Source organism: Anguilla anguilla, chromosome 2 (genome assembly GCF_013347855.1).
Source record: "Anguilla anguilla isolate fAngAng1 chromosome 2, fAngAng1.pri, whole genome shotgun sequence".
Taxonomy (NCBI): Eukaryota; Metazoa; Chordata; class Actinopteri; order Anguilliformes; family Anguillidae; genus Anguilla; species Anguilla anguilla.
In genome coordinates this window covers 341,001-368,746 of record NC_049202.1, presented here as the reverse complement: position 1 = coordinate 368,746, position 27,746 = coordinate 341,001, and the positions used below count along the sequence as shown (strand labels likewise).

Sequence of the window (27,746 nt, the reverse complement as noted above, 5' to 3'; positions counted from 1 at the left end):
AATAAACGATGATAACGACAGAGAGAGAGAGGGGGTGAAAAAATACCCCAAAGTCTGATTCTGATGAGGAGTTTCATTAAAACCCTTCAGTCTTAGAAGTGGAACTGGTAATGCACAAACACTTGAAAGTACAAATTGCAAAGACTCAGTTCTGTCAGCCTTGAAATATGCTGCTACTGCTAATAGCGTTCATAATGGACATCTTAACAAAGCCTCATAATATTAAAGATGTCATATTGGTTTGAGAGAAACCACACATGCGTTTGTCACGCAGGAACATCTAGTGTTCTATCAGGCAAGAAGTGCTCACCTTGAGTGGTTTTGAAATAGTCATATTTATTATTCAGACAAGAAAAACTGAGCGACAGACAATAATATAAACAATACAGATCAAAGGACACCAGGAAACGCAGGACCCTGTGATTTAAGTTCAGATAGTAAAATATGACCAATTTCTCGTCGGCTGTTAAGTCACCAGCACAACAACGGACAACAGAAAACTGAGAAAACATCTTGTGTCAGTAAAACTACATCGGCATCCATAAGATATGCATAATTTCTGAAGCATTCATATCTACAGTAACTGTACTACAAACATTTCCGATGTAGTACTCTTTCCCCATTAACCAAATTATGAAGATTTCTGAAGTAGTACTGTTTCCCCAGAAACAAAGCTACAAAGACTTCTGATGTTCTATCGTTTCCCCAGTAACAGAACTACAAAAGGATGTTACCTTGAGTACTACCTGCGCCATGCTAGGAGTTTCCATCCTGCCAGTGATCAGTTTAAAAACGTCTTTCAAAAAATCTTTTTTTCTCTCACCCCACAGAACTTTCTTTGGATGAATTTGAGGTCACAATATGCTTTCATTGTTATTATTAACAAATGGAAACAGCCAATTTCTCAGACTGAAGAATAAAACAGCCAGAGGTACATTAACAGTTTTTAAACACCACCGTGCAAATACAAAAATTAGTGTTTATACAAATAGATGATGTGGAAAAAACTGGAGAAACCACTCCTCAAGGACCCAAGCAAGTATTTCTGCAATTCCTCCGGAAACAGAGCGTTTAAAATAACTATCCCAGCATTCCTGCGTGCCTGGCTTCCCAGGAGGGAAACCCCTGGCCTCATTTTCAGGGGGGTTCAGGGGAACGAGGACTTTCAGATGATTTCCGATTGGCTGGCAGCACCTTTAAGGCAAACTGTTTCACAGAGGAGTTTAAGCACAAGATCCTTTCCCTGACAGACAGGAAGAAAGCGTCTGCCTCCAGTCTGACAATCATATGGCAGTCCTTTTTGGATTTATGCAATAAGAAACATTATTAAGGATTTTACCATTCAATGATGTGTGTGAAGTGACAAAGACTACTGAATTTTATGTCCATAGATCTTATTTTGGTTGGTGGTGGGGAAACTAAACTTTTAACCATTTTTCTTTGTACCCCACGTTGGAATGACTAAATGCTATTTCACTGCTTCAATGTCAATGTTAAGCTCCTGCCACTCAGCTAAAACGCAACATTCATTCCATGCAACAGACATAACAAACACAACCTATTTGCGCAATATGTTTGGAACCAGAGAAGACGTGCACAACCCACATGTATCCCCTGACGACCAATAACAACGTGTCATTATTTTTTACCATTTTACACAACCTGGGACCGGGATCAGGCAGGGAGCCCAGTCACCTCCTGTAGCGCTTCCACACAGGGAATTATGGAAGCCCAGTCACCTCCTGTAGCGCTTTCACACAGGGAATTATGGGAGCCCAGTCACCTCCTGTAGCACTTCCACACAGGGAATTATGGGAGCCCAGTCACCTCCTGTAGCACTTCCACACAGGGAATTATGGAAGCCCAGTCACCTCCTGTAGCACTTCCACACAGGGAATTATGGAAGCCCAGTCACCTCCTGTAGCGCTTTCACACAGGGAATTATGGGAGCCCAGTCACCTCCTGTAGCACTTCCACACAGGGAATTATGGAAGCCCAGTCACCTCCTGTAGCGCTTCCACACAGGGAATTATGGGAGCCCAGTCACCTCCTGTAGCACTTCCACACAGGGAATTATGGAAGCCCAGTCACCTCCTGTAGCGCTTCCACACAGGGAATTATGGAAGCCCAGTCACCTCCTGTAGCGCTTCCACACAGGGAATTATGGGAGCCCAGTTACCTCCTGTAGCGCTTCCACACAGGGAATTATGGGAGCCCAGTCACCTCCTGTAGCGCTTCCACACAGGGAATTATGGGAGCCCAGTCACCTCCTGTAGCGCTTCCACACAGGGAATTATGGGAGCCCAGTCACCTCCTGTAGCACTTCCACACAGGGAATTATGGGAGCCCAGTCACCTCCTGTAGCACTTCCACACAGGGAATTATGGGAGCCCAGTCACCTTCTGTAGCACTTCCACACAGGGAATTATGGGAGCCCAGTCACCTCATGAGCCAATACACTGGAGCAGAGGAACCGTTAGGAATGTAAGGCCCCTAAATGAAAGCATTCAGCCCCTGAGGCCGTACAGTCTTAGAGTGAACTGGAAGAAAACGGCACACCACAAGCCACACTACAATTCAGGCGTCAGAGGTCAAGGTGGCCTCTAACACTGCCACAGAAGGGCACATCTGTGACATTTATCTATCAAATAATACAATGCTGATCACATTTCCCAAGTTTCATACATTGCGTCCACGCACGCACACACACACATATATATATACTGCGTTTGGCTTTATGTCTTTTCTCTGAAGCTCAAAGCCAGGCATGCTGCTCTTTGAAGCGAATCAAGAGACCTTGAACAATCACTAGAGGCATACTACACACCTCTGATCAGGACTGCGTAGCCTAGCGACGCACCACTACAAACCAGTGCTGATGTATGCACTGACATCATCAAATGCCTTTGGTGGTGAATAACCCGCCCCCCCCACCTCCTCCCCCAGTAACTGGGCAGTGTGGCTGCCTGGTATCTGCTGACTGGGCTCCTCCTGGGTGATGAATCAGTGCTGAGCAGAAACTGGCTCCTTTGTGCGGCCTTCACTGCTGCAGGCCTTGGGGCGGCCCTGGCACTGGCTCAGTCACACGCGTCTGAGAGTGCGTTTGGCGGCAAGGCCTCGGAGCTGCAGCTGCGCGGAGCGAGGGCAGGACGGGCGATCAGCCGCGGGCTCAGCCACGCATGCAGCCTGCATACAGACCGCCAAGAGATCAGCGCCATGAGAGCAGCGCCATGAGAGCAGCGCCAAGAGAGCAGGGCCAAGAGATCAGCGCCAAGAGAGCAGGGCCAAGAGATCAACGCCAAGAGAGCAAGAGAGCAGTGCCAAGACAGCAACGCCAAGAGAGCAGCGCCAAGAGAGCAGCACCAAGAGATCAGCACCAAGTGATCAGCGCCATGAGAGCAGCGCCAAGAGATCATCCCTATACCCACAGTGCTATCCTATCCCTATACCCACAGTGCTGTCCATCCCTATACCCACAGTGCTATCCTATCCCTATACCCACAGTGCTATCCTATCCCTATACCCACAGTGCTGTCCTATCCCTATACCCACAGTGCTATCCTAACCCTATACCCACAGTGCTGTCCTATCCCTATACCCACAGTGCTATCCTATCCCTATACCCACAGTGCTATCCTATCCCTATACCCTCTCTCCCAGCCGGCAGGACAGTACCCAACAGAAGAAATCAGCCCCATAATGGACAGATTTAATCTGCCCCCCGTGAACCACAGGTGAGGCCTCATCCTCTGCATAACGAGCTGCTGTTTGCACCTCTAAACCAAGCTGTGAGGCAGCTGCTCAGCCCCCCGGCCCAGGAGCGATTACCCCCCCACACCCCCTTAAACCAGCAGGGCATGTGCATTAGCCACATCCAATTAAATCAGTAATCTCTCATTTAACATTCACAAAAGGCACCACGATTCCAACAGGAAGAACTTTTCCCATCAGAATATATTGAGCAAATTGGCTTAAATACGCAAATGGACATTCGGCCAATTAATGCTACAGGGGTCCGTCCTGAAGAGCCAGCGAGTAAACGGACCAATGAGAGGGGGGGGGGAACAGCAGGAGTGTTCCATTCCCTTTCTCCTGCGCTCTCTTCAGACTGCTACAGTTAATACATGTGGGCGAGTCAGCTGATGCCCCCCCCACCCCCACCCCCACCCCACCCACAGGTGACATGCACCCAGTGGCCTCTTTATTAGGAACACCTCGTTAAGGCAAACAGTGCGCTCCTCCAAACAGCAAATAATCCAGCAGCTGCAGCTGAACACGTGAAGCCTGCAGACGTGGGGAAGAGGTTCAGCGGTCAAGCATTAGAACGGCCAATAAGCCTGAACCAAGCAACTCTGACTGCTGCATGATTCGACTGTGTGAGTATTTTGACTGTTGCATGATTGGACTGTGTGAGTATTTTGACTGCTGCATGATTGGACTGTGTGAGTATTTTGACTGCTGCATGATTGGACTGTGTGAGTATTTTGACTGTTGTATGATTGGACTGTGTGGGTATTTTGACTGTTGCATGATTGGACTGTGTGAGTATTTTGACTGTTGCGTGATTGGACTGTGTGAGTATTTTGACTGTTGTGTGATTGGACTGTGTGAGTATTTTGACTGTTGTGTGATTGGACTGTGTGAGTATTTTTACTGTTGTGTGATTGGACTGTGTGAGTATTTTGACTGTTGCGTGATTGGACTGTGTGAGTATTTTGACTGTTGTGTGATTGGACTGTGTGAGTATTTTGACTGTTGCATGATTGGACTGTGTGAGTATTTTGACTGTTGTGTGATTGGACTGTGTGAGTATTTTGACTGTTGCGTGATTGGACTGTGTGAGTATTTTGACTGTTGTGTGATTGGACTGTGTGAGTATTTTGACTGTTGCGTGATTGGACTGTGTGAGTATTTTGACTGTTGTGTGATTGGACTGTGTGGGTATTTTGACTGTTGTGTGATTGGACTGTGTGAGTATTTTGACTGTTGTGTGATTGGACTGTGTGAGTATTTTGACTGTTGTGTGATTGGACTGTGTGGGTATTTTGACTGTTGTGTGATTGGACTGTGTGAGTATTTTGACTGTTGCATGATTGGACTGTGTGAGTATTTTGACTGTTGTGTGATTGGACTGTGTGAGTATTTTGACTGTTGTGTGATTGGACTGTGTGGGTATTTTGACTGTTGTGTGATTGGACTGTGTGAGTATTTTGACTGTTGCATGATTGGACTGTGTGAGTATTTTGACTGTTGCATGATTGGACTGTGTGAGTATTTTGACTGTTGCATGATTGGACTGTGTGAGTATTTTGACTGTTGTGTGATTGGACTGTGTGGGTATTTTGACTGTTGTGTGATTGGACTGTGTGAGTATTTTGACTGTTGCATGATTGGACTGTGTGAGTATTTTGACTGTTGCATGATTGGACTGTGTGAGTATTTTGACTGTTGCATGATTGGACTGTGTGAGTATTTTGACTGTTGTGTGATTGGACTGTGTGGGTATTTTGACTGTTGTGTGATTGGACTGTGTGAGTATTTTGACTGTTGCATGATTGGACTGTGTGAGTATTTTGACTGTTGTGTGATTGGACTGTGTGAGTATTTTGACTGTTGTGTGATTGGACTGTGTGGGTATTTTGACTGTTGTGTGATTGGACTGTGTGAGTATTTTGACTGTTGTGTGATTGGACTGTGTGAGTATTTTGACTGTTGTGTGATTGGACTGTGTGGGTATTTTGACTGTTGTGTGATTGGACTGTGTGAGTATTTTGACTGTTGTGTGATTGGACTGTGTGGGTATTTTGACTGTTGTGTGATTGGACTGTGTGAGTATTTTGACTGTTGTGTGATTGGACTGTGTGAGTATTTTGACTGTTGTGTGATTGGACTGTGTGAGTATTTTGACTGTTGTGTGATTGGACTGTGTGAGTATTTTGACGGTTGGTATCAGAAGTTGTTTCTGGATCTCAGAAACAGCTGCACTCCTGTGACTGTCTGTACAGTTTCCAGAAAATGGTGTGATAAACAGAAAGTTTAGAGAATGGTGTGATGAACAGAAAGTTTAGAGAATGGTGTGATGAACAGACAGTTTAGAGAATGGTGTGATGAACAGAAAGTTTAGAGAATGGTGTGATGAACAGAAAGTTTAGAGAATGGTGTGATGAACAGAAAGTTTAGAGAATGGTGTGATGAACAGAGACTCCAGGGAGCAGCAGTTCTGTGGCCAAAAACGCCTCGTTACTGAGAGGCCACAGAGGAGAACGAGGCAGAGAACAGGAAAAAAAAACACCGCCTGGTCTGATGAATCTGTTTCTGCTGTGACATGCAGATGGTAGGGTCAGATTTTGGCACAAACAGCTCAAATCCACAGATCCATCCTGCCTCCTGTTAATGGTGCAGGCTGCTGGTGGTGGTGTAATGGTGTGGGTAATGTTTTCTTGGCACACATTAGGCCCCTTAGTACCCACTGAGCATCGTTTGAAAGCCACAGCATGCCTAAGCGTTGCTTCTGACCATGTACATCCCTTTATGGCCACAGTCCACCATTTTGGAAATGGATGCCTCCAGCAGGGTAATCCGCCACATCACAAAGCATGCATCATCTCAAGCTGGTTCCACGAACATGAGTGACTCAGTTCACTCCAGTGGCCTGCACAGCCCCCAGATCTGAACCGTACAGAGGACCTCTGGGTTGAGGTGGAAAGGGAGGTTTGCAGCATGAATCTGCGGCCAGAAATGTTTGGGAAATGTATGATGTCATGAGTCAGCATGGACCTCAATCCCTAAGGAATGTTTCCAGAACCTTGTTGCATCCAGGATGTGGAGAATCCAGGCTGTTCCAGAGGCAAAAAGGGTGTGTGTGAGTGTGAATGTGTGTGTGTGTGTGTGTGTGTTAGTGTGAGGGTGTGTGCGTGCGCATGCATGCACATCAAACCAGCAATAGAGTATAACCACTGAAAAGCCTTGAAAAGCTTTTTATTCCTCAAATAAAACGCACACCTGTGCAGATGCTAATTACTCAGTGGCACCAGTTAGCTTTGTCCTAGAAGCCATTTCCAAAATTTCTGTTAAGCAAAAAAATGTAAAAAACCAAACGATGTTCATTTAATTAGTGACAGCCATCTGTATTTTAGCGGCGTCATAAAAGCCAAGACACGATGAATATCACAGAAAAAGCACAAACACCACATACTGAATACACACACACAACACATACCGCACACACAGCCTCACACACACACACCACATACCGCACACACAGCCTCACACACACACAACACATACCGCACACACAGCCTCACACACACACACACAACACATACCGCTCACACAGCCTCACACACACACACACACACAAACCACACACACACAACACATACCGCACACACAGCCTCACACACACAACACATACCGCACACACAGCCTCACACACACACACACACACCACATACCGCACACACAGCCTCACACACACACACACACCACACACACACACACACAACACATACCGCACACACCGCCTCACACACACACCCAACACATACCGCACACACACAGCCTCACACACACACACACACACACACACCACATACCGCATACACAGCCTCACACATACACACACACACACCATATACCGCACACCGCACACACAGCCTCACACACACACACCACATACCGCACACACACACACACACAGGCTAGCCACAGGAGCTCAGTCATGCACATTGCAAATGGTTCCCTGTAGAAAATATTGATTGTTCATAATGCTCGCGTGCGGTCTGCCATTTTGCCGTCTGAGGAACAGGACCCGGGGGCAGGAGGGGCAGGTTCTGTTGTTTCTGTTTTCTCTGAAATGATGAGTGCGCTGGTGAAAGCAGCACTTTTCCCCCGCATGCCTGCTCTCTCATTACCTGAGCATGCGGTTAGCAGGAGCCCCAGGCCCCACACTAACAACCCCAGAAACACGCCTAGCGCTCCTGAAGCGTCTGAAGCGTCCGACAGAGTCAAAGAGCCAGAGGTGAGACAGAGGAACGCGGTCATGACCCCTCCACCTCCCTCACTCTGTCCAGCCTGACCTTGTCAGGGTTGGGGTTGGGGTTGGGGTTGGGACACACTGAGCAGGAGTGTCCACAGACACACAGCCCAACTGTACCAGTAAGACACCACACGCTGCACTGAAACAAAGGCGGAAAAGCCACTTCCCCCATCGCTGCACCGACTGTCAATTAACCCAGTATCTGCATTACTAAAGGCCAATGGAAAAAATGAACAACCTTCATATGTGTGTTTGTGTGTGTGTGTGTGTGTGTGTATCAGTGTGCATGCCTGTGTGTGTGTGTGTGTGTGTATGTATGTGCGCATGGTTGTGTGTGCCAGTGTGCATGCCTGTATGTGTGTGTGTGTGTCAGTGTGCATGTCTGTATGTGTGTGTGTGTTTGTGTGTCAGTGTGCATGCCTGTATGTGTGTTTGTGTGTGTGTGTGTATCAGTGTGCATGCCTGTGTGTGTGTGCGTGTCAGTGTGTATGCTTGTATGTGTGTGTGTGTGTGCGTCAGTGTGCATGCCTGCATGTGTGTGTGTGTCAATGTGCATGCCTGTAGGTGTGTGTGTGTGCGTGCGCTGTGTAAATTATCCAATGAGTAGCTGCTTATGAAATGGAAAACTCACCAGTGTAATTCTGAATGGCCAGAGGCTCATCACAGTAATCAACGCTGATGATTAAAATCACTATACCATTAAATGTGCTTATTTCCCTTAACCACACTCACACACTCACACACACACACACACACACACACACACAGACTACATCACGCACACACACACACACACTCTCTCTCTCTCACACACAGACTACATCACACACACACACACACACTCTCTCTCTCACACACAGACTACATCACACACACACACACACACACACACACTCTCTCTCTCACACACAGACTACATCACACACACACACACACACTCTCTCTCTCACACACAGACTACATCACGCACACACACACACACACACACACACTCTCTCTCTCTCTCACACACTCTAAATCACACACACACACACACACACTCTCTCTCTCTCACACACAGACTACATCACACACACACACACTCTCTCTCTCTCACACACAGACTACATCACGCGCGCACACACACACACACACACACACACTCTCTCTCTCACACACAGACTACATCACGCGCACACACACACACTCTCTCTCTCTCTCACACACACTCTAAATCACACACACACACACACACACACACTCTCTCCCTCAAACACACATTAAATCACACAGAATTTAAATGAAAACTTAAATATTAAATTGGCCCGATGCGTCTAATGCGCAGTGCATGACTCAGATGTTCAGAGTGGCTGAGGTTTTGTCTCTGAAGCACTCCGGATCGAGCGAGCTGTCTGCTGCAGTCCGTCCGCGGAGGATCAGTGCCAACCCGTCTTCATAATCAGACATTTAGGGATCAGGAGCAGGCAGCAAATAGGTCTGCACAGACACATGCTGTCAATTACTGAGCAACATGGCAGCGGCGTAACGAGGTCAGCGTACGTGCCCCCCCCCCCACCCCGGCGCCCCCTCCCCCCCCCGGCTGATCTGCTCCTCCGCAGATTTCCTCATTATTCACCCTCTTCTGAGCACAAGCCCAGGTGGGTCCAATGCGCAGTCTGACATTTCGCCTAATTGCTCGATTGATATCATCTTCTTTGAGTAGCCACTGTTTTAGCGCAGTTATTCCAGTCCCCTGACCGAGCCGACACAGGCTTCACAGAGCAGTTAATTAAACTAATTAAGAAAGCGGTCCTGATGGCCTGCGGCGGCCAGCGGCCAAAGCAGGAATGAACCGGCGAGCGCTCGTCAGGATGAAACGGGACGCGTGAGGGACGCGTGATGAAATGGCTTTAAAGCGGTGACATCACCACGTCTCTCTGTGTCTCTGGACCGAGCGCTCCAGGCAATCCCGCGCCGTATTCTCTAACGGATTCTACTCACGCTTTACAAGCGACCGACTTTCAGACATGAAAGAGAAAGAAAGCCAAAGTCAGTTTAATACCAGCGCTAAAATAACGAGCACTTGGTGGGTAATGAATGAGCTTTATATTTCCAAATCAAGACACAGATATAACATCTTTTGTGAAAAGTGAGACCTGATTCATTTTTCTCCAGGCGTAAGAAGCGACACGGTGAGCGGCTCCTCCTCCCGGGCCCCCGTGTGTACGGGCCTGCAGGGAAGGGTCTGGGGTAGGCCCCCCCTTTGTAAGGGCCTGCAGGGAAGGGTCTGGGGTAGGCCCCCGTTTGTAAGGGCCTGCAGGGAAGGGTCTGGGGAATAAACAGGAGGAATCCAATGCAGGGAAGGGTCTGGGGTAGAAACAGGAGAAATCCAAACTGTGGAAGGAAAATGGGGAGGAGGGGGGCTTTTCCACATTCAATGATTCTCTTGTCCCTTTAATTTCCTGTCCAAGGTTAACAAGCAGTATTAAGTGACATCCGTGGCCTTCTGCTGCCTCCAGTTTCCAATAAAGCCAGAGACAGACCAGCCCAGCCGGCCCGTACACTGAGAGCTCTGTTGTGCAAGTAATTCCACTTTCTGGACTCTGGTGCAGCCCCACATTGACAACAGGTCTGTAGATTAACCCTAACCCCACATTGACAACAGGTCTGTAGATTAACCCTAACCCCACATTCACAACAGGTCTGTAGATTAACCCTAACCCTAACCCCACATTCACAACAGGTCTGTAGATTAACCCTAACCCTAACCCCACATTCACAACAGGTCTGTAGATTAACCCTAACCCTAACCCCACATTCACAACAGGTCTGTAGATTAACCCTAACCCTAACCCCACATTCACAGCAGGTCTGTAGATTATACGTGGTGCCCCCTCCGATGACACAAACACCGACTGACACGATTTGAGCCAAGTCTCAAGATCGCTTCCCATGTTTAAAACAAAAGACACTAATAAATAAATATACGCCCATTCCTACAGGAGCACCGCCCACACCAAAATAAATCAGCATCACATAAATCATAACATCACATAAAACGCCTCCATCATAAATCAGACAGTCTTCAACAATCAATTACATCATCGGACAGGAATTCAGACCCCCCCACCCCCCCAGAACAATCACACACCCCCAATATCCCCTTCCCCCACAATGTCCCCACAGGTACTTTCTGTCTGCCACACAAAGTCCCCACACATCCTGAATCTTTGACGGCAGAGCACATGCCTCACAGAGGCACAGCCAGGTGGAGGAGCCAGGTAGAATCCACACACCTGCTCATAGAGACACACAGTCACACAACTGCACTCACTCAGTAGAATACAGCAGTAAAACGCAGTTTGTTGTGGCTGCAAGCTCACATTAACCCAATGAATATTCTGCTCAGTTACACACATACCGTGGTCCGCATATCCCCCAAATCCTTTATAGGCTTCACTAGTGCTTGAAATAGGGAGAACGGTAAGCCAGGGTACCACAGACTGAAAAAGCTCCCCGTGAACAACTGCAATTTAAAAGCGTCATACACCTGGTTCACAGGGGTCACTTTCAGGCAGAGACAGACGGACGGGAGCTCAGGGCGAATGAGAACCCGCAGCCCCCCCCCCAGATGGGCCGGGGGGGGGTTAAGCTCAGATGCAGTCATTTATATCCCCGAAATCAAACTGAGCAGGGCGGGCAGACAGATAGACACCCGCGGTGGACGTTGGTCTGGCATTATCTCTAAATCCCATGATTCCTCCAGGTATTCCCAGACCAGGCAATTCGATCTGCTGCAAAGCCGCAGTTCTGTGGCTTTACAGAGGCAGCTGTGCCGGGCTGTGAGAGGAAACACGGCGCTACAGTGAGCGTGCACGTACGGCCGGGCGCCAGCAGCGCATCACACACATCACACACACATCACACACACATCCTACACACATCACACTCACATCCTACACACATCACACTCACATCCTACACACATCACACACACATCCTACACACATCACACACACATCCTACACACATCACACTCACATCCTACACACATCACACACACAACCTACACACATCACACTCACATCCTACACACATCCTCCACACATCACACTCACATCACACACACATCCTACACACATCACACTCACATCCTACACACATCCTCCACACATCACACTCACATCCTATACACACATGCTCACACATCCTACACACATCACACACACATCCTACACACATCACACTCACATCCTACACACATCACACTCACATCCTACACACATCCTACACACATCGCACACACATCCTACACACATCGCACACACATCCTACACATCTTCTACACATCTCCTACACACGGCTCAACTTTCAATCTGCACATCTGGATAACTGACCATCGCGCTAATTAGCTTAGCTTTCAATCTGCACATCTGGATAACTGACCATCGCGCTAGTTAGCTTAGCTTTCAATCCGCGCATCTGGATAACTGACCATCGCGCTAGTTAGCTTAGCTTTCAATCCGCGCATCTGGATAACTGACCATCGCGCTAGTTAGCTTAGCTTTCAATCCGCGCATCTGGATAACTGACCATCGCGCTAGTTAGCTTAGCTTTCAATCCGCGCATCTGGATAACTGACCATCGCGCTAGTTAGCTTAGCTTTCAATCCGCGCATCTGGATAACTGACCATCGCGCTAGTTAGCTTAGCTTTCAATTCGCGCATCTGGATAACTGACTACGGCGCTAGTTAGCTTGGCTCACACCAGCCCTGAGCTCTTTTTCCTTCCTGCCAGGCCCAGTGACAAGCTTGTGGGAGGTGTTACTAGCACACGGTTACCCAGCATTCCACACCCCCTCCCCATGGTCTGGGGCCCTGGGACATGTTTTTCCCCTCTTATTTTATAAGGTGGAGAACGGGCACACAGGACCTCTGAATCAGGCTACAGGCCTCCCCCAAAACATTACAGGGGGGCCGGGGGTGTTCACACCCCTATGCCTTTTGTCGTGTTTGACCAATCAGTAGAGAGGCAATAAGCACTGCCGGAGAGCTCTGCTATGTTCATCTCAAACCCAGGATGAGCGGAAGCGTTTGTTTTTTACCTGCCGCCCCTGCAGCGCGTTATGAGATAAACAGCAGGACTCCTGCTGGACCAGCAGCTTCTCACACGCGTCCTGAAAGAGCTGCACGTGGCACACACCCCCGAGCTGCACAGAGCCTTTACAGCCCGTCACAGGCAGGAGCAGCGCCTCCTAATGTCTTTCACAGGCTGCACCCAGACCCTGCTGTTTCCAGCTGCAGGGTGTTGTGGGAAAGGCCGTCCCAAGTTTAGGAGGACCAGTGTGATGTGGCAGTGTGGACAGAATTCACACACACCAGTACGATGCTTTCTCTGACACAAAGCAGCAAGCTCTCTGATACACATGCTCTGCATTCTATGTTAAAACTATATATTTATCACATCCTACAATTACTCCACCCACGTACGTACTCTTCTAGTTCCCGCCGAATTGGATCTTAAGCAAAACATTTTTATCTTACGGCTGGCCCAAAAAACTTTATCTAACTGCTGATGAACAAATATAAATCATCTATTTCGCTCGATCGCACAGCTGCAGTAAATTATGTCATAAGCATGCAGACCAGCGTTCCAGAAAAGTATGGAATGCTCCATGAAGTCAGTCGGGCTCCTACTCCTATCACTGATTCAAGGTTTGAGAAAATTTGAGTTGAAAAAGCCGCAGAAAATGTCCTGCATTGAGTTCTGTTATCAGAGTTTGCCTTATTGCCTTCAGCCCAACCTCTGACCTCCAGGGGGAGACGACATGTGACCCTTTGGTCGTCCCTCTGAAGGGCTGGGCAGTGAGCTGGGGAGGCGGAGCAAGAGGCCGCAGACGACCGGGGGGGCGCGGGGGGGGGGGGAGGTTGATTTAAGTGGCCTGTGTTTTGGCTGCAGACCAAAAGTCCCATTTTTCCACCATTGAAAATGATGAGAATTCAGGATTCATTCAGTAAATCTGCATTTGTGTGAAAGCACAATAGAACCTCAGGGAATGAAGCAGCATAATAAGCAATTATGCCCAACAAAGCGCCCTATTACCACCACTGCAGAGAGGGGCATTTAAACAGGAGCAAGTCACAGCTGCACCTGAGAGAAAACACCCCAAATAGCCCCAAACACTATAAAACCACACAAAGCACCGTGCAATACAGGCTTAGCTAAAGAATACATGGAGCAAAGTCAATTGTTTTAACAGTTTCTTGAAACCAGGAAGAAAAATGTTTTTCTGTCATACTACAAATGACAAGGACAGCAAAAGTTGCAGCAAAAATATTTTCAAAAACTATACATTTCATTTTTATTGAATGTCACTTGTAGTGTAGGTTTCAGGATAGAAGAATATATGGTGCTTGAGAGTACAACCAGAGACTCGTCCACAAGAGGGGACAGAAATGAACTGCCAGGTCTGGATAGGACGTTAGGAAAGTGGAGAACTAAAACGAGTGCATGTGAGAGATTGCAGACCCCTGAAAAGGAGGCCAAAGCCCAAAGCAGAGGAAAGCAACGCTCTAATGAGATCTCAATTACAGCTTTAATTACTGCAGATAAAACGCATGCGAGCGTTACGGCTACAGACCATTCGCTGCTTTAGGCTAACGTGGGGATGTAGCTACAGGATTCCAATCAATGTATTCATCACTTTCATATCACTTTCAAAGTTGCCAACATTTCAGAGTGTTGGACACCCTTCATTCCCAGCGTGGAGAGATCTCGTAGGTTCGACTGTAGGAAGGTTTTATAGTATTTCAGTGTTCGACTTTGTGTAGTGTAAACGTCAGATGCCCCAAAATAAAAAGATCCCCTAATTCAAATAGATGGGAGTATAGGCCCAAACAAGATAAACCCAGTAGACTTTACAAGATGTGTAATAAATTTCAGCTGCTGCATTAAAATCTAAACCATCCCAAGGTCCAGCACAATTTAAGCTTTCTGCTTGTACAGCAAGCTCGCGGGAGCAGCAAAATGTAACCTTTTCAACATTTCCAAAATAAAAACATAAACTTTAAAGTCTTATTTTCCTGGGAATACAAAAATGCACTCCTGCTTTTTGCTGTAAAATTATTTTGAATCTGAGGAAAACATTTTATTTCTGTGAGACGTGTGGAGGAGTCCACAGGACCCCACGGCCCCTCCCCGCCCGCCCGCTACCATGGCAACTTCTGCACTGAGACCATCTCTGCTTCCTCCCCATCTGAATAAAGCGGAAAACACCTGCTCCTCTTTTTAAAATCACAACAGCCCCCATTATTTGTGCAGCTGACTAAAAAATCACACAAAACACATTGTGAACAATAAATATCATAATTCATAACCAGCAAAGGCAAATGTGCTCGATTCAAGCAGTTCAGCAAATGTCCGTCACGCAGTCTCTCATTCTCCATCTGTTCCCGCTAATCGGAGTTTCAGACGGCCGGGAGCGTTTCAGTGGCTGCAGCTCCACAGTCAGAATGCAGCCCGATACTGAAGCGGCATGTGATCATCATGAAATGGGACAGAGAGGAAGTGTGTCTTAAATGTCAGCATCGGCTGAAATGAAAGCATCACGCAAACAGCCTTTCAAATGTCTTTTTTTATCCATCTTCATCAGAAAGCACACACAAACCTTCTGCAGGTTATGAAAGTGTGCTCCTTAAGCACACTTGTGTGCATTCTACACAGGCTGGCAGGGAGAGTGCATCACATCAGCAGGCCCAGAGACAGACGCATCATTTCAGAAGACACAGAATACGCTGCTGGTCTGGCCAATGCAGTCGCTCTGCAGGCTGCAGGGGCTCTCGCGCTATTGGCTGAGACAGCACAGTTCCCCTCTGGTGGCTGCAGAAGCTCTCGCGCTATTGGCTGAGACAGCGCAATTTCCCGCAGTCTCTCTGGCTGGTCACTGCAAACACCACCCAGGAGGATGAAAAGGCCCAACCCCTATCCCAACCCCTGGGGCGGGGCTTTCATTGATCTTGGCTGTTAAGTGTTAATTAAAATACTAATTAGCACAGATATTTCCAGGCGGAGATCATATTGACAGATGTGTGCTTCCCTATTGGCGCTGGACCACAAAGCCACTGTGCAAAGCACAGAAGAGTGAGAGTGACATCGTTCCACTCCAAACCCGAATCCAGGCCAACCCGAATCCACGACACCCCGAATCCAGGCCACACCAAGTGGCTTTTCGCTGGAGGAGGTGTGGTTCCACCCATAGGGGAGGGGGGGTTGATTAGAGTAAGTGGCTGTGCCGCTGTAAGCACAGCTCTCTGCCCGAGGTGCTGCCCAGCCTCCACTGCGCTCACGTATAAACCGCGTACGTTCTCCTGCAACCTGCACCGCTCAGCATGACCGGAGGGCCCGCGGAGCCAGCATCCGAGCCGCATCCGAGCCGCATCCGAGCCGCATCCGAGCCGCATCCGAGCCAGCATCCGAGCCAGCATCCGAGCCGCATATCCGAGCCAGCATCCGAGCCGCATCCGAGCCAGCATCCGAGCCGCATATCTGAGCTGCATATCCAAGCCAGCGGGCGGGCTGCGTGACTCCAGAGTCATTCCCGCCGGCTCAAATGAGCTCAGCGCGCACCAGCGGCTAATTTTACTCCGGCAACCCAATCCTGGCTTAGCGAAATCCCCCAGATAGCAGAACCGCAGCTACAGGGACGTGCCCAAACACTCCGGCTCGGCTTTAAGTGCTGTTATTCTGGGCCCGCAGACCAGCGCAATGATAGGTTTGGTGGGGGGAGGAAATGACAGCCCTGTGCAGAGCCCGGGGTAAGGGACGCTGCTTTCTCAAAACGCCGAGAGGAAGACCAGACCTATCAGCGCCGGCAGCCTCGAAAACAGACCTCCCAAACTGTGACAGGAGGACCCTGAGGAACATCAGCCCCAGAGACGGGAGAACCCTGAGGAACAACAGCCCCAGAGATGGGAGAACCAGGAGGAACATCAGCCCCAGAGATGGGAGAACCAGGAGGAACATCAGCCCCAGAGACGGGAGAACCAGGAGGAACATCAGCCCCAGAGACGGGAGAACCAGGAGGAACATCAGCCCCAGAGATGGGAGAACCAGGAGGAACATCAGCCCCAGAGACGGGAGAACCCATGTCTTTCCCTACACCCCCCAACAGGGTTTGCGGACCCCCCCGGGAAACAGATTAAGGAGACGGGCGAGGGGGCATGTTCCCCGGACATTACCAGAGCCCCCGCTGAGCACCCGCACACTTCCTGTCTTCCGGCTCGTTCCACCACACGCACTTAGAACCAAGGGCAGAACAAGCCTCACATCCCTTTAGAGAGGCGTGCGCAGAGCAAGCCTCACATCCCTTTAGAGTGGCGTGCGCACAGCAAGCCTCACATCCCTTTAGAGTGGCGTGCACACAGCAAGCCTCACATCCCTTTAGAGAGGCGTGCACAGAGCCAGCCTCACATCCCTTTAGAGAGGTGTGCACACAGCAAGCCTCACATCCCTTTAGAGAGGCGTGCGCAGAGCAAGTCTCACATCCCTTTAGAGAGGCGTGCACAGAGCAAGCCTCACATCCCTTTAGAGAGGCGTGCGCAGAGCAAGCCTCACATCCCTTTAGAGAGGCGTGCACACAGCAAGCCTCACATCCCTTTAGAGAGGCGTGCACACAGCAAGCCTCACATCCCTTTAGAGAGGCGTGCACAGAGCCAGCCTCACATCCCTTTAGAGAGGCGTGCACAGAGCCAGTCTCACATCCCTTTAGAGAGGTGTGCACAGAGCCAGCCCAGCTGCTGCCGCCCGGGCGCCCGTCTCACAGGGGGATGTGAGCACGGCCGTTATTTATGGGGGGGGGGGGGGGGGGGGGTGACTTCAGAGTTTACAGAGTTCCCTTAAGTCACTGACAGATAAAGGAGGGTCTGTTATCCACGCGCATTACAAGCAAAGCCACAGGCTCCGTTAAAAGAAAATGCTATTATTTTATTCTCAAAAACCGCATGCCAAAGGCAGCCACACAATCCGTCCAATACCTGCGTGTGAATAGCTGCAAATACTGAGTCACCTCCCCCACCTCTCTGACCTTAACCCCCCCCACCTGTCTAACTCCACCCTAGTACTTCCTGTACTCCATCTTTATTCTTTATTCTATAATACCTAGAGGAAGGCATACCTTGACACAAAAGTAATATTATCAACATAAAACACATGACTAAGGGATAACTGTTTTATATGCCATCTTTCACAAAGCTGAAGTGCCAGGCCAGCTTTAAGCCACAGTAGGTAGCATGCGCTCCACATGCATTAAAACCAGAGCTAATTTTGGGTCTACTACACCTCGCTGCTCCATGTATGTAGTTTCAGAGGTGGCAAGACAGCACCATCTGTCCTGCTGAGTTTATTTAGGGGGGGTCTGGTCATTCATTAGGCTGATGCCTTTATCAGTCCTGAGTTATTACACCAGCGTCCAATCCCGTGACCGATGAGCGCGTCAAGGCCTCCGCTTAGAGACGCAGCAACCGAACTGTCACCAGGGGAACGCGAGAAACGAACAAACGCACCACTGTGACAGGCAGCTCCTGTCCTGAGTGCTAAATCACACCGGCCGCACACATCAGCATCACCCAGGAGGGGGCTACACCCCCCCCCCCCCCCCACAGGGGAGGCAATCAATCTGACCCGCTCTCATTCTGCAGACAGCCAGATGCTTCTGCACCGCGTGGTTGGGTCTCTCTCAGAGCTCCCAAAGCCTCGCACACATGTGAGCGGCAAACTGGCACTCAGGAGAAGGGCTGTGAAATTACAGTAATGACTCGTGGGAGGAAAAGAGACCACAGATATTTCACATTATTATAGATGATAATTATAGATCATAAATATCCACGTTGCTACACAAGCGCATGTCTACCCTTACCTACGACCAGTTTATGGGGTGTGGCTCTTAATGCCTGCTTCTGACTTCAGTCTCTACACCCAGTTAAACAAGCCAAAGCAGATCAGATACAGCCTGCAGTACTGAGTTGTTGTTCACAGTTAAGGCACCCATTAAACACACCTAAAAGTAGCCTGAACAGATTGTTAGGCTAATTTCCAATGGAAAATCCTTACTGTACATGAACTGTAATATGAAGACCTGCCTCATATCGAGTACCATTCACACGAGCTCTCGCTGCACACATCTGATGCACAAGACGCACACTGTAGTTAACCGATTTCAGACAAACGAGGACAGGCCATTCTGTGACCGTTTCAACTTCTTCCCACACAGAAGCACTTAAATACGTTTACATAAAACAAAACTGCAGAATCATTTCCACACGCGAGAGCTCACGATTTCATGCCCGTCCTTGGATATCTCACTGCTGGGAGAAACATTACTAAAGTAATGCCTGGCACTGTTTGCTCTGGGAACACTCATTCCACATTCCACACATTTTGTACATTTGAACCAAAGTTTGTACTTCCACTTCAATCTGAAACATTTTTCTGTGGCATTTAAAGGTCAGCAGTATCACTTCTGTGATAATGTCTCCCAGGTAGACCATCATTTTAAACATGGCCGCCTCCCCTCTCCCTCTCGCGCTTCACTGCAAATCGACTCAAATCTGCTACAGCTGAAAATGGCAGGTAATGATAAGCGTGTGCGTTTATGAGTGCCAGTGGGCTGAAATGAAACATTTTCTTTTGTCGAACTACATCTCTCAGAAATCACTGCAAGCTGCAGGAGGCTGCTCTAGAACCCCAATTAGCTGGTCGCTCTGGGAGTCTGAGCTGCTCATTTCTGACAAGACCATCACACGGGCTGGGGGGCTGGGGGGCTGGGGGGCTGGGGGGGCTGGGGAGCTGGGGAGAGCCCGCTGCACTAAAAGCCTAAGAACCTGCCTGGCCGCTTAGACGGTGTGCATAACTAATGCCTTCTTTTGCTCCCCAGTCTTGACCCAGTTTTGTAATTGGGCAACTTGCGTCAAACGGACTTCCAAATGAACTCAGTCTGAAGCCGCAGTGGGCCTTCCTCCCAATTAATCTTCCTCGTCCTCAAGTGTAACGTTTCCGAAAGGAACAGAGTGGCTTCCAGATTCCTCAGGAGAGCACCCCTCCCCCCCACTTCCCACCCCCAGCTGCACCTCCCCGCCCTCCCCTCCTCGGCCTCCTGATGACGTCCAGCACCTCCCCTCTGAAACCTGCTCCTGCTCCCAGCACCTCCCCTCTGAAACCTGCTCCCGCTCCCAGCACCTCCCCTCTGAAACCTGCTCCCGCTCCCAGCACCTCCCCTCTGAAACCTGCTCCTGCTCCCAGCACCTCCCCTCTGAAACCTGCTCCTGCTCCCAGCACCTCCCCTCTGAAACCTGCTCCTGCTCCCAGCACCTCCCCTTCCCCACTAATGTTTTTCCACTTCGCCGTTCAGACCCAGGGCCCCGCATCAGCGGCTCGCTCGCCTGATTTAAATATTTTGGTTGTTTTTCTACTTTCCCCCTCGGCAGGCCTCAGCCACGGCTCTGCAGCAGAGATGCTCCAGACTTCACACCGCAGCACAACGCACCGCTCTCTGCAAGTCACACACTTTTACATCACACAAATAAAGCAGGCGCCTGAACCAGCGCACTGACAGCACTTTAGAGCGATTCACCAGCCTGCAGCCTCACACAGACCAGCGGGGAGCCTGCTAATCACAAACACACCGCCAGGACCGCCAGGAGGCCCTTCGAAATCCATGCCAGCTCACATCCTGAATGCCTCAGCCCTGCCAGCTCACATCCTGAATGCCTCAGCCCTGCCAGCTCACATCCTGGGGGGGGGGGGGCTGGCGACGCCCACGCAGTGAAATTAAAACAATGGCACTGCTCTTCCCCGTCCCGTCCGTGCGCTCACCGATCTGAATTCTAATGAGGAGACGGACAGGTCCCTGGAGGTGGGGGAACACTGACCCCTGATTGGTCACAGACAGGCTGCTCTGCGTCTAATGCAGTGAGGGCGGGACCTACTGTACCTTCATTAATATTTCCTAAGCAAAGAGACCCCCCCCACCCCCCCTCCCCCACCACCTAAACCTTTCCGTGCTCTTTTTCGCCTGAGTGAAAATACACTTCCCTCTATCAAAGACACATTTTCCGAGCCCTGTCAGCGAGCGGGACTGCCGGGGGGGGCGGGGTGAGGGGAACAGGATGTGCCTTTCTCTGGCCCGCTGGTCGCCCGCACATCTGGCAGCGTTTACAGCGTTGCCCCGGCAGCATCAGGAGGCCAAAGGCCAGCCGTGCCAACCTGACACCCCCCCCCCCTCCCGCCCAGCCAGGGGTCAAAGGTAAAGACCTCAGAACCAGCCAGAGATAATCGCCCCAGACAGCTTCAGCAGGGAAGAACAAAGCCCCCTCATTCATCACGCTCACTCCAGAGCTGTGCGTAGTATTCCTTTAAGACAAAAACGGCTTTAAATCGGGCAGGAGCGGAGTGCGCGGTCTCCCCCTCCCCCCCGAGCCCCTCAGACACACGCGGTCCCCACCCCCCTCCCGCGGGGGGGTCCAGGGGAAGGTACGGCCGGTAGCGGGAGGACCGCCGTGCGCCCCAGCGCTTTGTTGGACGACGCTAACAGACGGCCTAGCGCAGGACAATGAGCCCCATTGAGCAGCGGAGAGGGAGCAGGGTTCCTCCAGCCCCGGACCCCGCGCAGCACACAGACCTGCATTGATCAGGACCGGCATTACAAATGGAAAACAGGCAGTCAGATGGGCCATTCAAATCCCCATCGCACAAAACCTAGCAACTGCCTCAAACAAAGAGACGTATTTTGTATATTCACATTGTCCTGTGCCTCGTATACCAGTTCCCTTCACCTCTTACATTCCAAGTAGACACTCAGAGACAGTCAGGCAAAAACAAGCGTTTTAAATAAAGTTTCATGTCCCCCATTCTCACTTTCTCACTGAGATTTCCTGGTGGACTACAGGAAGCAAGGTATTCTTTATCTGTTCTTTCAAATAGGTATTTTTAAATAAATAAAGCAACATATTCAAATGCCTTTCTACTTAAATCAGAAAATCTTTTCTCAATGACTGCACATTCCAACAAATTGCCAGACTGATGTAAATACTCAAACAATTATTTAGATTTACTTTCAATAAATCCAAAAAAGAAAATTTACTTCAACATTAATTTGCATTTATTTGACTGCCAAATGCAGTATCGATCTTTAGATACTCAGTGCTCATGTTGTAGGAGGCGTATCGATCTTTAGATACTCAGTGCTCATGTTGTAGGAGGCGTTTCTCACGCGTTCATGCAGTTCAGTGAGCCACGGGACCCGATAACACTCCACAAATGAGAAAATAATTAAACGGAAATAACTGGGAACTAAATATTACCACGTCAACAGAGATGTGCGATTTCTTCATGTAGAGCTACTTAAGATCAGCTAAACTAGCTGTGACCTGCGGGGGGGAAAATGACCTTGTCAAAGCCACCACTTGGCTTAAGTTGTGCTTTTTTGTTATATAGCACATCCGTCAAGTCAACCGGAACGGAAGCGCATTGTAACCATAGTGAAAAGATATTTCCGGCTCAGTATCACGTAATAGCTAGAAATAGTTTTCATTATAACGAGAAATTGTTTTTTTGTAAAAATGTAATTCATCCTGTTACAATGACATTCTCACGAATCCCATTATAACTCTCACTATAACAAGAAAATATAGTCTTCTGAAGTGAAGATGGCAGGTTGATTACTTATCAAAAGGCAGTTTGACACCACCTGGTTAAAAAGTGTAGCTCTCCAACATCCAATTCTGCGATTACAGAGAACTATTCTCACACTGAAATATTCATTATGATCGCTACTGCTATCGATACACATAGCATATCCAGAATGACACAGTATTTGTTTGGTGAAAACCAATAGCTCACATAGACTCTTCCGTAGAACACCATACATTTCAGATTTCTTCCTGGTGAATGCACATTTACCACAATACTATCTAAAGTTATCTAGGTTCTTGCAAAGTCTCTACCCAAAACTAAGTAAAAATTGTTGAAGTCATGCACACAAGCCATTATCCAAGCTATCGGCCTTTTGTAAACAAACTCTAATTATTGATTGGCTATGTTTTTTTCTCGTTATAACAAGATCCTCTTCTCATTATAATGGGATATGTCTGTTTGTTGTTATAATGAGAAAAGGATCTTATTTTTTACCAAGAAACTGAGCCAAAAATATTTTCCCTCTGTGGCAGCAAGGCACTGCCATAGACTGGGCATATTTAGGCTTTAGAATGTATTTAAAATATATTTAAATATTTTTAATTCCAGTAAAAGGTTCTTGGTCACATTAAAGATGTAAGCGATCAGTGATTGAACAACAGATTTAGGAAACTACTATTCCAATACAAAATCCTCAAATACAAATCTATATAGCAACTTTTAACAGCAATAGGAGAAGTATTTGCTTTACCTTCAGAGGGCAAACTCCGTGTGTGTGTGTGGGCCAATGCGTATGTGTGGGTCCGTGTGTGTGTGAGAGAGTGTGTGTATACGTGTGTGCGTGCACGTGTGTGTGTTGTGTGCGTGTACACGTGTGCATAGGCATGTATGTGTGTGCGGTTATAACTTGATTAATAAGGATTAGATCACAATCTTACTGCCGCAGGAGAAGTTTCCATTTTCCAATCTAAGCGCAACAGCTGCATCCAATGAACCTTGACTGCAGCCAGGCAGCAGCACCATAGACGGCATCTGTTCCACTGTATTTGCAGGCACATTTTTATTTTGATCAACAGCGCCCACTGGTGGCTGTGGTCTGCCTAAAAGAGATATTTCCTAAGGGATGAACTGAACTGCTGCTGTGTTTGTGCACCACACGCCAAATATGCAGCAGTTAACTGTGTACACAGATATTCCACTGCACACACACACACTCACACTCACGTGCACGCGCGCACGCACGCACGCACACAGAACAGCTCCCTACCTGTCTGTAGGTGGAGATGATGATCTCACGCAGGTGGTAATGCATCGGGGTCATGGTCTCACTGACCGTGTCCAAAGCCACGTCCACTTCCCTCTTCATACGGTGGCCATCCGGGAGCAGCCTGACCAGCTGCATCACCACCTGCAGAGCACACAAACACACACGCTAAAAATCACACACTCACACACACAAACACACATGCTAAAAATCACACACACACAAACACACACGCTAAAAATCACACACTCACACACACAAACACACACGCTAAAAATCACACACTCACACACACACAAACACACACGCTAAAAATCACACACACACAAACACACATGAGCCGATACAATCAGAAACAAAATGGCAGCAGACGCCCCCGAGCGCTGGGATCAGAGGCCTGCAGCCGCGTGGGCGACACGCTCAGAAAAGGCACCATTACCTCAAACTCTCCCTTCGTGTATTTGGCATCAGGAACACTGACGATTTCATCATCGCCAAACTCGGGGAAACCCTGTAGAGACGGAGCACACAGACACTCAGATCCAGCGCACGGAACAGCACTTCACTGGAACAGGCTACAGGAGGACACTGAGACAGTAGACTGAAAGCACAGCATCACCAGAATGCAGCGTGTATGAATTAAACAAGGCTGATGCCTGCATCGTTTCGTGAAAACAAAATGATAAACAGCACAAACAAAGCAGGTGATTACAGGAATTAAACAAAATTCAAATACCAAACCCTAAAAAACCACAGAAAATCATCAGAATAAGTGAACTCGACGTGTACGAATGAGAAAAGCAGGTATGGGGCGTGGCGGTCTACAGGAGGAGAGGTAGAAAGAGGAGGAGGGGGAGGAGGAGGAGGAGGAGCAGGAGGGGGAAGAGGAGTAGGGGAGTAAGAGAAGGAGTAGGGGGAGGATGAGGAGGAGAAGGGGGAGGATGAGGAGGAGTAGGGGGAGGAGGAGGAGCAGGAGAGGCGAGGAGAGCGACCCACATTGAAGTGCCAGAGGGTGAGAGTGGCGGTCACCATGGCGGTGGTGGTCCTGCTCTTGCCGTTGAGGCAGTTGAAGACGAAGGCCGTGTGCGAGTCCTCCGCCAGAGCGCTCTTCATCGCGTCCATCAGCCTGTCAAAGTCCTGAGAACGACACGCAGGGATCAATGTGCGCAGACGATCATATACCACACGCATCTGCGCAGACGATCATATACCACACGCATCTGCGCAGACGATCATATACCACACGCATCTGTGCAGACGATCATATACCACACGCATCTGTGCAGACGATCATATACCACACGCATCTGCGCAGACAAACATATACCACACGCATCTGCACAGACGATCATATACCACACGCATCTGCGCAGACAAACATATACCACACGCATCTGCGCAGACAAACATATACCACACGCATCTGCACAGACGATCATATACCACACTCAGCTGCACAGATGCAGATTATATATCACACTCAGCTGTGCAGACACAGATCACATACCTCACTCAGCTGTGCAGACACAGATCATATACCTCACTCAGATGTGCAGACACAGATTATACACCACACTCAGCTGCACAGATGCAGATTATATATCACACTCAGCTGTGCAGACACAGATCACATACCTCACTCAGCTGTGCAGACACAGATCATATACCTCACTCAGATGTGCAGACACAGATTATACACCACACTCAGCTGCACTTCACACATTCTGTGTTAGGGTTCTCCCAGTGAGAGTGGGGGGGCCTCAGGTGCAGAAGGCCATTATGGGAGCGTGGGGGGCGGGGGGATGTGAGGTGCAGTAGGCCGTTACAGAGTTCGGGGGGGGGGGGGGGGTGGTACGCGGGGGGTGCAGTAGGCCCTTACAGAGTTGGGGGGGGGTACGCGGGGGGTGCAGTAGGCCCTTACCTCCTCCTGCGGTGCGCAGCAGTCAGGCAGTGGGATGCGCGAGTACACCAGGCCCTCGTGCACGCTCTTGTGCTGGTTGAAGGTCTCCTGCACGGTCACACAGCTCTTAAACATCTTCATCTGCTTCTCCTGCTCCAGCGTCACCTCCAGCCACTTCTGCGCCTGCAGCACCTCCTCCTTCACCGCCGTCTCCAGCACCTGGGGGGGGGAGGGGGAGAACGCAGGAGGTTCCAGCACATTCCGGCATACAAACATGTAATATGATGAACAGGAAGACGAATACAACAAACAGGAAGTGAAAACTCGGCTCTCTCGCCTCGATCTGCGCCGCGTGGCTGGTCAGGACGGGGATGGGCTGCTCCGGGCAGGACGGCTCTCGGGGGGTGAAGACCTGGCCGTTCCCCTCCAGGACCAGCTCCTCCTGCAGGTTCACCCACAGCACCCGCGCGTGCCTCCTCTTCTCGTCCGTCAGGTACGCCAGCACCGTCCCCGTGGCCTGAAAGCCCCGCCCCCAGCATGCCCCCGCTCAGTTTTAAAGACTCCTTCTGCGTCCCAGATGTGCAGATCCCAACAAACACACATCAACCCTATCAAGCTCTGCTAGAAGCAAATACATCAGTCGATCTTTATTCAGCATGGTGCTGTACTGAAATGAGACGCTGACTGTGTGGGGGGGGGGGCGCTGTACTGAAATGAGACGCTGACTGTGTGGGGGGGGGGGGGCGCTGTACTGAAATGAGACGCTGACTCTGTGGGGGGGGGGGGCGCTGTACTGAAATGAGACGCTGACTCTGAGGGGGGGGGGGGGGGGTGGGGCGCTGACCTCGGTGCTGGGTTGGGCCATGCCGTACACCGGCATCTTGGGCACCCTGCGGAAGTTGGCCACCTTCATCTCCTTGCCCGTGCTCAGGACGTCCGGAGCCAGGAACTCGTTGGCCACCTGCAGGACAGAGAGCGCTACTGCATGAAGGTCCCACACGCAGACGGCCAGCTGCTAGTGGGAAATTGGGCAGAGTCACGCCTCACCAGCACACGCACGCCCCTGGTGACCAGGTCCGCCGGGGCGGAGAGCTCCGACACGCTCATGCACGAGAGCAGCCTGTACATCCAGGACCGAGCGCACATCCACCTGCTGAAGCTACACGCAAAGGCAAGAGGGTACTGCAACACACACACACGCACGCACACAGACATACACACACACACACACACACACACGCACGCACGCACGCACGCACGCACACACAGACATACACACACACACACACGCACGCACACAGACATACACACACACACGCACGCACACAGACATACACACACACACACACGCACGCACGCACACACACGCACACAGACATACACGCACACACACACACACAGACATACACACACACACACACGCACGCACCCACGCAGACACACACGCAGAATCTGAGTCAATAAAGGATTAAAGACAATGCGTTAAAAAGTACGTAACACAGCATGGGAACAGGGTTGGGCCACCAAGAATTAGCAGGAACAGAACTTTGCTTTAAAATACCTGATCATGAAGATATGCATTGAAGGCTATCAGGTAAAAGTAGCGTTCCAAACTCTGCAGAGTCCTCTGAAGGAAATACTGTTTGGTGCTGCTTCCCTGAAGAGAGAAAGGGAGCCAGTTAGAGTCACAGGAAACAGGAAGTCAGGTTATAATGGAGAGCAGCTCTCATATCGCTGCCATTCAGGCAGCTCAGCTCTGTTTCCCCGTGTCCAGCAGGTGGGACAGAGCCGCGGGGGTGTGGGGGGTGAGGCGGGACAGAGGCACGGGGGTGTGGGGGGTGAGGCGGGACAGAGGCGCGGGGTGTGGGGGGTGAGGCGGG

General features: G+C 49.7%; 1 protein-coding gene across 4 annotated transcripts in view; it reads right to left on the bottom strand.

Moving 5' to 3' along the window:
- The window catches only part of pald1a (phosphatase domain containing paladin 1a), a 69,555-nt gene that overhangs the window by 11,713 nt on the left and 30,096 nt on the right, over positions 1-27,746 (bottom strand). For all 4 annotated transcript variants that reach the window (XM_035404479.1, XM_035404478.1, XM_035404477.1 and 1 more), the window contains 8 exons: positions 27,428-27,523; positions 26,914-27,048; positions 26,711-26,827; positions 26,204-26,383; positions 25,888-26,085; positions 24,963-25,103; positions 24,406-24,477; positions 23,970-24,110 (listed from right to left, as the gene is read on the bottom strand). In XM_035404479.1, coding sequence (XP_035260370.1) covers positions 23,970-24,110; positions 24,406-24,477; positions 24,963-25,103; positions 25,888-26,085; positions 26,204-26,383; positions 26,711-26,827; positions 26,914-27,048; positions 27,428-27,523 — 1,080 coding nt within the window. The remainder of the gene's footprint in view (positions 1-23,969; positions 24,111-24,405; positions 24,478-24,962; positions 25,104-25,887; positions 26,086-26,203; positions 26,384-26,710; positions 26,828-26,913; positions 27,049-27,427; positions 27,524-27,746) is intronic.